This window comes from Phoca vitulina, unplaced genomic scaffold (genome assembly GCF_004348235.1).
Source record: "Phoca vitulina isolate PV1807 unplaced genomic scaffold, GSC_HSeal_1.0 scaffold1, whole genome shotgun sequence".
Lineage (NCBI taxonomy): Eukaryota > Metazoa > Chordata > Mammalia > Carnivora > Phocidae > Phoca > Phoca vitulina.
The window spans coordinates 54,086,296-54,097,152 of record NW_022589704.1 but is presented as its reverse complement, the minus strand read 5'-3'; the positions used below and the strand labels follow the sequence as shown (position 1 = coordinate 54,097,152).

At 40.9% G+C, this 10,857-nt stretch overlaps 2 protein-coding genes across 2 annotated transcripts in view; one reads left to right on the top strand and one right to left on the bottom strand.

Moving 5' to 3' along the window:
- The first annotated feature begins 3,198 nt into the window (after positions 1-3,198).
- Positions 3,199-10,857, top strand: part of OSBPL6 (oxysterol binding protein like 6) — a 142,277-nt gene continuing 134,618 nt past the window's right edge. The window contains exon 1 of the mRNA XM_032407335.1: positions 3,199-4,305. The gene's annotated coding sequence lies outside the window, so the exon portion shown is untranslated. The remainder of the gene's footprint in view (positions 4,306-10,857) is intronic.
- On the bottom strand, positions 4,299-9,857 carry LOC116634183 (transcription elongation factor A protein-like 8). The gene has a single exon (XM_032407374.1). It carries the CDS (start codon positions 9,588-9,590, stop codon positions 9,234-9,236), a length of 357 nt encoding a protein of 118 aa, XP_032263265.1. The 5' UTR covers positions 9,591-9,857; the 3' UTR covers positions 4,299-9,233.

The window sequence follows — 10,857 nt, the reverse complement described above, 5'->3', positions numbered from 1 at the left end:
GCTACCAGGCCTCAGGCCATGTGTGCTCCGTGGACACTTGGCGCATGACTTTCCCTCTTCGGGGGTGATTTGGAGTCCCCTCCGTGCCCCTGTTCTCCTTGCACACGTGCCTCTCTTCACACTCACTGGTGTGTAGCAGCAGAAGCAGCTCTTCTAGAAATTTGTTTCTTCCGACACTGACGGGTAATTTGAAGTTTGTGGTATTCTGTGCCCCTAATCGTGACAAATGCTTTGGGGCCTGTGAAGATATTTGCCATCTTGTAGATTTCGTTGTCTTTTGGGAAGGATGTGTAGAGAGATTTGGACCCATGCAGCCGCCGTGGTCCTCCAAAGTGGAAAGCTCCCATGGGGAAAGTTACATTTCCCCCGCTTTTAGGTGAGAAACCCAAGACTCAGAAAAGCTAAGGAACTTGGCCAAGATGGCACGGACACCAAAAACCGGGATATGAGGAAAATTTCTTCTTTTGCTTATATCAGAGAAAGTCTAATCTGCTTTTATGAAGCTTATTTATGGTTTAGCAGAGGGGCAATGTAAATTTTCTTTTTTTCTTTAAAGATTTTATTTATTTGTCAGGGAGAGAGAGAGAGGGCGCATACAAGCAGGGGAAGTGGCAGGCAGAGGGAGAGAGAGAAGCAGACTCCCCGCTGAGCAGGGAGCCCGACGCGGGGCTCGATCCCAGGACCCTGGGATCATGACCTGAGCCGAAGGCAGATGCTTAACCAACTGAGCCACCCAGGCATCCCTAAATTTTCTTGAAAAATTTTAAAAATACTGCGGGGAAGTAAAGGTGTTCTGAAAATGTTTAATGTTTCCTTTTAAAGAAATTTCAGGTTTGGGGGTACCTGGGTGGTGCAGTCAGTTCAGTGTCTGACTCTTTTTTTTTTTTTTTTTAAAGATTTTATTTATTTATTTTGACAGAGAGAGAGAGACAGCGAGAGAGGGAACACAAGCAGGGGGAGTGGGAGAGGGAGAAGCAGGCTTCCAGCTGAGCAGGGAGCCTGACGTGGGACTCGATCCCAGGACCCTGGGATCATGACCTGAGCCGAAGGCAGACGCTTAACGACTGAGCCACCCAGGCGCCCCCAGTGTCTGACTCTTGATTTCAGCTCAGGTCGTGAGATTGAGCCCCCTATTGGGCTCCGTGCTCAGTGTGGAGTCTACTTGTCCCTGTCTCTCTGCTCCTCCCCCACACCCAAATACATAAATAAAATCCTTTTTTTTTTTTTTTTCAAATACGTGATTCTTCCCTTAAAAAAAAAGAAATTTCAGGTTTGGTTGTGTGGGTGTGATGGTACTACATAAGTATGTACAGACTGAAAGTTTGTGTGGCTTTATCTTTTTATAATGAAATGGAATTTTTTCTGTGATTGTCTCTTGATGCATATTGTTGAAGATCAAGAAGAATGTAATCCAATTTGTAACCTTAACATTGGTTGTTTTAAGGTTAGAAAAGCACAGCGTTGGTGGAGAGTGGTTCTATTTCATTAGGGAAGGATCAGTAAATATCACTCTCCATGCATACAACAGTGTCAGGTTCCTTTTACTGTGATGGAGACATTTGTATCAAGTGTTCAGTCTTATTATTTGTCTTGAGCATTTTGGTTTGGGGATTTGAGGACTAAGAGTGTCAGATGTTTTAGAGGGAGAGATGAGAGTTCTCTGCTTTGTTTCATTTTCTGTCTGTACAATTAACATCTACTCATGCTGATATTTTGAAAAAAAATACAAGGAAAGAAAATAATCTGAAATCTCATTATCTAGAATCAACTATTATTGATTTTCTGGTATTGTTTGCTCTTCTGGTGTTTTTTGTTCTCTGGGTTTTTTTTTCTATTGTATGTTATGCATCCTAGTTTGTAACCTACTTTTTTGGTGTACCAGTAAAATGTGAACATTTTTTCCAGTAAATCATCTATGGCATGATTTTTATTGCTATACATTTGTTCCTTTACATAGATGTGCCATACTTTACCTAATCAGTCTGCTATTATTGATTTAGGTTGCTTGAGGTCATTTTTGCTATTATGAGATTACAGTGAATATTTTTACAAATATATCTTTGTGTACACTTCGATATGTAAGGAGTAACTGACTCTCTTTTTTAAGATTGCCATTTTTCTGCTTGGAGAAATAGAATAAAATGTACAGACGCCTTTTATATCTATTTGCTTTCCTTCAACTTTTCATCTTTGTTTTGTGTTTAAGTAACTCCCTACAGGCTCATTCCTTCGCCCCTCAGTTTTTCTCCCTAGAGTTCACTTTTGCATCAAATTATTCTATTTTCTATAGCTTTGGGTGCCATCTATATGCAGTTCATACCCAGACACTGACCTTTTAGTCAATTTACAAGTAAATCTCCAGCTGCTATTATAAAATCTGTAACAAGGTGTTTGATTCATAATCTCATAGCTGGACTCTCCCAGCAGGAGAGAGTTCTGAGCTGCAGAGCCAAGTTATCTAACTGCCTACTGGACATCTTGCCTGAGGTCACCAACAGACACTTCAAACTTCAAGTGTAAAAAAATAATCATAGCCACTAACAATTTTTTTTTGAGATTACTGTGTCCCGGGAATCATGCCATGTGTTTTAAATGCATATGCTCTTTCTGTCATAGCCACATAGGTTTACCATATTTCCCATTTTACAGATGATGAAAACAGACCATAAAAGGTTACACAGAAGCTAGTAAATCTTCCTGTGCTCTTTTTTTTTTTTTTTAAAGATTTTATTTATTTGACAGAGAGAGACACAGTGAGAGAGGGAACACAAGCAGGAGGAGTGGGAGAGGGAGAAGCAGGCTTCCCGCGAAGCAGGGGGCCTGCTGCGGGGCTCGATCCCAGGACCCTGGGATCATGACCTGAGCCGAAGGCAGACGCTTAACGACTGAGCCACCCAGGCGCCCCTCTTCCTGTGCTCTTTACAGATAAGCTGTGTGGTTTGCAAAATGGAATTCTTTTTTTTTTTTTTTTTTAAGATTTTATTTATTTATTTGACAGAGAGAGAGTTAGTGAAAGCAGGAACACAAGCAGGGGGAGTGGGAGAGGGAGAAGCAGGTTTCCTGCTGAGCAGAAAGCCCGACGCGGGGCTCGATCCCAGGACCCTGAAATCATGACCTGAGCCAAAGGCAGACGCTTAACGACTGAGCTACCCAGGCACCCCGCAAAATGGAATTCTTGATGCTTCACCCTATAGTGTCTTCCCAAAGTATTTCTTGTCTTGGTAAATGGTGAGCTATCTACCCAGGAGCTCATGCCAGGAAATTGGGAGACATCCTTGGTACCTTTTTCTCCCTCATTTATCAATATCTCCTGTTGATCCTATTTTCCAAATATGTCGTGAATCATGCCACTGTTTTGCACACCTACTGTGCACGCCCCCCCAACCAGGTCATGGGGTCATCCTTTCTCCACAACTCCTGACCCTGCTTCTGTTCCTGCCCCTCAGGACTAGTCCTCACACACAGAGTGGTCTTTGTATATTCAAATCTAATCCTTCACTGCCCTGGTCACAGCCTTCCATTCTCGTTCCGGCCTCACTCTCACTTCCCTTGATGAGGCCACACTTCCTCTTCCTCAGGGCGCTGGGCACCTGCTCTGCCCTCTGCCTGAAATGCTCCTCAGCTCTGTTCTTCACTTGAACAACTCCTGCTCCTGCTTCCGGTTTCATTTTAAATGTCACTTGTGCAGAGCAGAAGCCTCCTCAGATCCTGAATGAGGATTCCTCTTTCTGTTCTCAGACTCCAGCCGTTCACCCTCACAGCACTGAACACAGTGTATAGACTCCTCATCTTAGATTCGGATTCATTTATAATATAACCTTAGACTCTATGGGATTATTTATCTGATAACTGCCCTTTCTGCTCCCCTCACCTGTCAATGCCATGAGAAGGTTGTGTCTGTGTCTGTTTTTACCCTTGAACCTTAACCCTAAGCACAATCCTTGGCACATAGTAGATGTCCACCAAATATTTGAATAAAAAAGGCATGAACATATTGAGTTCTGGCTTCACCTGGAAGTGAAATGAGCTGGGATGTCTCATTCCCCTGTCCAGGGGTGTGGGTGTGTAGTTGATTTTCTATGTTTGTCTGGCAGGAGCCAAAGGACTGCAAGCATGGGACCCACCTTTAGGCAAACAAGGGAGTGGTGGGCTCAGGGAGTGGAAGATGCTACATAATGGAAGAATAAGACTCAAAGGAGGGAAGAAAGGACCACGGCTCGCTTTTGTCCCGGTGGGAGAGCCCATTGTGATCCGTAAGAGGGTTTGAAGGATTGAATTAGTCCCAGTTCTTAAAGTTTTTATTTGGTAAGTCATCTACTCTGTCAATATTGTGAAGTCAAACTTAGCAACAGTTACTATGAGTTTTTTTTTTTTTTCTCCTTCCTGATCCTCTCAACTAGAGGAATATCTGCGTTTAATTTTCGATGGCATAAAATTTCATTAACTGTGAGTGTGCCATTTCTGCTTACAAGGGCTTTCCTTGGAGCAGAAAGAGATTATAAGGGGCCCTTCATGCTTGATTGCTGCAGAGGAGGCGGAATTCAGCAAGAGCCTCGCAAAGCCCATAATATGTCATTCTGGCCATCTGTCCTCCAAGGCACCTACGTGGGGCTCTTTTAAGGCTCAGAGTCATTTCGGTTTTGAAGGCACTTGTTCTTTCTGATCACGCACCCTTCCTGCCTAAAGCAGTGAAGTCACAGAACAACTGTGTTGATTTAAATTCTAAATTCCTGTAACAGGGACAATACCTTTCCTAGGCGCTGGCACCAAGTGGAGCCAGTTTCTGTATCCCTGCTCTCCTGCATTTTCTTCCTCGAACTACAAGTCACGGCGGCAGCAAGCATCCTGTGCGCGTGCTTGCCATGATGTAGTTCCCACCTTTTGAAATGCCGGACTCCGAGCAGAAAGTAATGTGCTTTCTCATATCCCCACGCTTGTGTGTTTCTCCTTTGGATTCTTAAGGATATCTGAGGCTGAAGAGTGGTGTTCTATTGGAACTCCACTTGGCCTTATGAGCTACTACACCAGAACCGCCCCCTGGGCCCTTGAAGAGTGCAAGGGATTAGCAGAGATTGGCAAACTCTGTAAAAGGCCAGGTTGTAAATATTTGGGGGTTCCTGAGCCATATGGTCTGTCGCTAACTACTCAACTCTGCTGTTGTGTGTGCAAACAGCCATAGACAGCACATGAATACATGGGCATGGCTGTGGTCCAATAAAACTTTTATTACAAAATAAGCAGAGGGCAAGATTTGGCCCACGGGCCACAGTGTGCCAGTGTAATTAACATAATTTGCCCAAACCAAAACATTGTAAACAGGGAAGATGATTTGGATGAAACAAAAAAATGGCAGACTTTTGTTCTCATATGGTCAATGGTTTTTGTTAAGCAAATAGGACTGAGTTAGATGCCCTCTATGTCACAGATAACAACATTGGTACTTGAGGCCATTTGAATAGAACCAAATTTAGATATGCAGAAGGGCATAAATCCTATCCCATTCTTTATAATTAATGTTAATACTTCTAGACTGTCTTTGGTCAGCATGAATTAGATGTCTGCTATTCCTTCCTTCCTGGCGTGATGAGATCATGGCACAACTCTGCCTTAGAATAGTTTTGGATCTTCTGCTAAAATAATTTGACCTCTTGGTAAGCAGTACATTAGGGATCACCACATGTGATAATGGCCCCTGGTGTGACTAGACCATTAGTTTCTGCAACCCTGAACATTTCTGAGAGAGTGGACTGTGGACAGAATCTATAGAAGGTGGCAGATATTGGCGAACACTCAAGCCACTGTACAAGAGAAGTTGTTACTGTTACTGTTGAGTTTCAGGAAATGCTTTTGGGAGACAAGTAGAAGTGGATGACAAATTGAGTTGGTTGGTTTTGTTTTTTGTTTTTTGTTTTGTGCTTTGGTGAAGAAACTTCTTCCAGGAGACATGAGTTTTCAGACATTGATGATTAACTTTGATGTGGGTAAAGATTTGTTAAGAATTCAGTAGTTTAATGGAATTTTAGATCTAGTCCAACCCTTTCCATTTCACAGTTGGGCAAAGGGAGGTTATCCCAGTAATGTCATCCTGCTTATTCTCATAGTTTGCTATATTATCTACATGCTGTATATTCTAAAAGGATAAATTCAGAGCCAGAGAATCAAAAATGGATATAACAGTTAGTGTGTTCTTTATGGGCATGTTGATTTTATCCATCATCATAGTGGAGGTGGGGCTGCGAGTTGCCATGTTTAGTAAATAAAAATAGGACACCAAATTAAATTTGGACTTTAGATAAACATGGGATTTTTTTTTTTAGTATAAAAGTTTAGTATAGAATGCAGTATTTGAGACATACTTATACTAAAAGATTCCTTGTTTATTTGATACTCAGACTTAACTAGACAGTTCTATATTTTATTTGCACCATACTGGGGGCCATATAAACTGGGGTAAATATAAACTCAGAACCTAAGTTTAATGGTGAAGGTTTTATGAACAGGGTGATAGCTAGAATGGGAGTTTTAGCTTGAAGCCTTGATTTTTCTTGACATGACCAGTACTTTGGTTATGGTGTTGTACAATGTGCTCTACCATGACAAAGGAAGAAGTGGGCAGTTTCAGTCATGGTTTTGTTTAGCAATTTCATAAACAGCAGCTCAGATGGTGTTTCTTGGGCCATCCTGAAACCCAGCAGTTGGCAGGGTTAGCCAACACTTTTTGGGGAAGTTGCGTGGAAAAAAACGGACATGGCGTTTGAGGCTGCCTGAGGAAGAGTGCAGCAGGTCACTTCAGGCAGAGCAGGAAGGCCAGGCTGGAGAACGGACGTGAGAGCAGCATGTTTGCCTAACCAGGTCTTCAAAGATGTTCGAACCCTGAAAGTAGGCACTCGGTGCATACATCTATTATTTGAAGATAAGACTAATGCCATGGAATGTATCCAAGTGACTTTCTTGTAAGTGTATTTTTATTTTTGAACTGGAATGTGCTTCTTTAAAACATCCCTCTGGCATGCTTATTTACTTTGAAACTTGAACCAACAACAGCACACGAGGCCAACCCCTTAGTCTTTTCACGGTACACTCTGACGCTTAGGGACTAGATTGGGACATTAGAATAGAGTCACACCACTTCTCTCTCTCTCGCTGTCTCTGCCTCTCTTTCCCTTTCCCAGTACAAGTTGTATTTTGTGATAGTTGTAACTGACGAAGGTTAGCTTAACAGACAAGTTAATAAAATAAAGAAATGGTCCATATGTCTACTGGGCTTCCTTGAGTTGAATATTTATGTGCCTTAACATTGAAGAGCCAAATATTTAGAAATCCAGCTTTCTAAGTTCTAAGTATAATGGATTCACATTAAGAATGTAATGTTTCTTATCCCTAATGCTGTGATTTTATATGCGCTCGTGAACATTATTTTGGATGGTCAAGCTTCAGTGGGTTTTATAACAGTTGAACCTCAATTTTAAGCATGTGAATTATCTATGTCATTTAAGTTCCTAAACCAACTTCCTTCTGGAGTGTGCTTTTAGGCATCTTCTCTCAGCCATCAGGTTGATGTTTGTATAAGGCATTCAAACTTTTTCTTAAGGCATTAATTTTTGCATTAGTAGGAAGTTATGCAAAATAAATCTTATAGTAAATATAAATAACATTTATGTTATCCATCCTTTTGATTTATCAGTTCTATTAGTATTTTTTCAAGCAGGAATTATTGAAAAACAAATAGATACACCTCATATTTCTGTTGAAAGAAATATACTAATGATCTCCTCAAACATTCCAGGATGGAATGTTAGTCTATTAGTAATTACAAATCTTCATTATTGATTTGTTACGTTTATGTATTACTTCACAGCTTAGAAGTTACTTTTATTTCCATTGCCTCACGGGATATTTGGCAACAAGCCAGAGTTATTTTGAGTGAGATGTGCAGGGATCATTATCTTCAGTTTATAGATAAATAAAATGAGGTTCAGAAAGGTTGAGATTTGCCAAGCACCCGATTAAGTACTGGAGAGGGGATTAAAGCTCTAGTCTTTTTAAAGAGACCGTTAGCATGGAAAATTTTAAACATGTACAAAGTAAACAGAATAGTGTGGTGAACCCCCATGTACCCATTATTGATTTGGGTACAATTATCTCAACAATCTCAACAATTATCAGTATTCTGCCACCTTAAATCATCTATACCTTCACCAGCTCTTACCCCCACATGATGATGATGATAGCATTTATAGTTTTTAAAAGTTTACATACATTGAAAAGCACTAACCTTAGCTGTATAGCTTTGACAAACGGGTATGCTTATGTAACCTACACCCCATAAAGACAATTACGTCTCCCCAGAAAGTTCCCTCATGCCCCTTCTCAGTCAACTCCCCACCCTCCCTAGGTAACCACTGTTGTGTTTTTGTTTGTTTGTTTGTTTGTTTTGGTTTTTTTCCTACCAGAGATTAGTTTTGCTTATTCTTAAGCTTCATAGGAGTGAAATCATTCAGTACATACTCTTTTGCATCAGGCTTCTTTCATTAAGCATCATGGCGGTTAAGCTCTAGTATTTTGACCCAGAGTTAGGTACTGTATTCAGACTGGTGCTATATTCCTTTTTTTTTTTTTTTGTAATAATTGCCAGTTTTATCCTCTGGCTAAGAGATCCAGGGGTAACTTGAGGTTTACATTTTTTTAATAGTTCTTCCATCAAGAGTTTAGGTGCCCCCATTGCCCTTAGAAGCTGGTTGCAAAATATTTAACTCTTACTTATAAAACTTTAATTCTTTTTGTGTGTGTGACATGTGTTCATGAAAAAATACATATAAGCAAAAAGAAAAAAAGCTCATGCCACACAGAAATAAGCAGTTACGTTTCTGATATATGTTTGTATGTATACACACACACGCACACACGCACACACGAATTTGGGATTTAATCCTACGTATGTGAGCTGATACTAAATATTTTGATACTAAATATTTTGATACTAAATCGCTTTGTAACCTGTTATGTTTTACTTCACAATATATAATGAATATATTTTCATGCAAATGTGTGAAACTTTCCAATTGAAAAACAGACCTGGAGAATGGGTCAAAATACAAAATGCTGATAACAAGGAAACTACCTAAAACAAAATTCCACCAGATGAGTAAAGTAAACCGAAGGTCAAAGATACATCAGAAAACGCTAACAGAAAGAAAGCAGGGGCCAGATTTTAATATCAGACAAAAAAGAATTCAAGGCCTAAAGCACACAGGGTAAGGACGGCTGCGTGAATGTCTTTGCTTCCAGTGCATCATCACAAACTTGTTTCTTACTCTTCTTATCTCTTCCCTAAGCCTTTCCAACTCATCTGCTCCTCTTATCATTTCTTCAGGGTCCAAATGCCTCACAGGAGTGTCCTCTTTAAACCCCTTGCCAGGCTGGGTCAGCCCTCCTCTAAGATTTCCTTCTGCTGCCTGGCTTACACCTTCTTCGGAAGGTTGAGGATTGATTTCCTTCCGCCTCTGTGATACATCTTCTGAAGGGCGGTCGGCCTCGGTCTTTGGCATGTTCTGTGGTTTTCCTTCATTTTCTTCACAAGACTTTTGCATGTTGAGTATTTTTCTGTTATTTCTTTTGAATAAATTAATCCTGCAGGGATCCAGGTGATTTTCCTGCCTCCTTCCCTCACTCGATTTGTGTCGCACCCAAAAGACCAAAGAGTCCTGAAAGGATGCGGGGTACTTTTCTCCTTCTCCAGCAATACGGAGCTGCTGCAGGGAAACAGGCCCTGGACTGTAAGGACTTCTGCACACGTCAGCTCTTTTTTTTTTTTAAACATTTTATTTATTTGACAGAGACACAGTGAGAGAGGGAACACAAGCAGGGGGAGTGGGAGAGGGAGAAGCAGGCTTCCCGCTGAGCAGGGAGCCCGATGTGGGGCTCCATCTGAGGACCCTGGGATCATGACCTGAGCCGAAGGCAGACGCTTAACGACTGAGCCACCCAGGCGCCCCTGGTGCTGTATTCCTATCTCATAGCTATAGAAAGATGATTTCCTGAATGATACCACGAGAAAAACCCAGGTCCTGGCCTCATTTTATTGTTGCTTAAGTTCATATAGGGAGATGAACTGTTTTTCTTGATGTATGAAGGATACATCATTTCCTCCAGTGAGAGCAGATTCTGTTTGGAAGGTTGGTGGTGCAGGAGCTGGGGCTCCATGATATAATTTGCCTGTAGCTAGCCAAGTCATTTGCTTATGTGAATGCTTCCCCACGCCTCAGGTCCCTTTCCTACTAATTTCCCCTAGTGTGTCTGCCTATATGTTTCTGGAGGCCTCTTGATCAAATTCCATTTGAGCTTGTGCTGATTTTTTAAGGTCAAGTACTGATAATTGTAAGATTCAGAAAGCCATTTACCTGTCTTGTCATTTTTAATGGGATTACTTAACGGTTTAGTTTTGCTAATTAAGTAGAAGAGGAGTGATCAAAATAGTGGTTAAATTACTGTACCCAGAGCTTGCATTTCATTTCATTTCATTTAAAAGAAATCAGTGAGAACTCAACAGTAGAATTAGATCCAAAGGTGGTTTTCTTCTGTAGGGAATTTTCTTTGAATTCTTTAACTCAATTATCTCTATTTTAGGTTACAGAAGGACAACACAGACCAAAAAAGTAAGAGCAGAATTACCCTTACTTGTCACTATTAGGGGATATATGTGTAAGAGTTTATCTAAGGAAAGGCTCATAAGTAGAGCGGTGAACCCAAGGATGAACTAATTTATAGGAGCCTCTGGCTCCTTTGTCAGTATATAGAGTATATATACTTATATATACTGACGTTGCTGAATTACTTGTAGTTTCTTTAACTGGTTGA

Coding starts and splice junctions, on each gene's coding strand:
- LOC116634183 (XM_032407374.1), bottom strand. CDS start 9,590: ATGCAAAAGTCTTGTGAAGAAAATGAAGGAAAACCACAGAACATGCCA.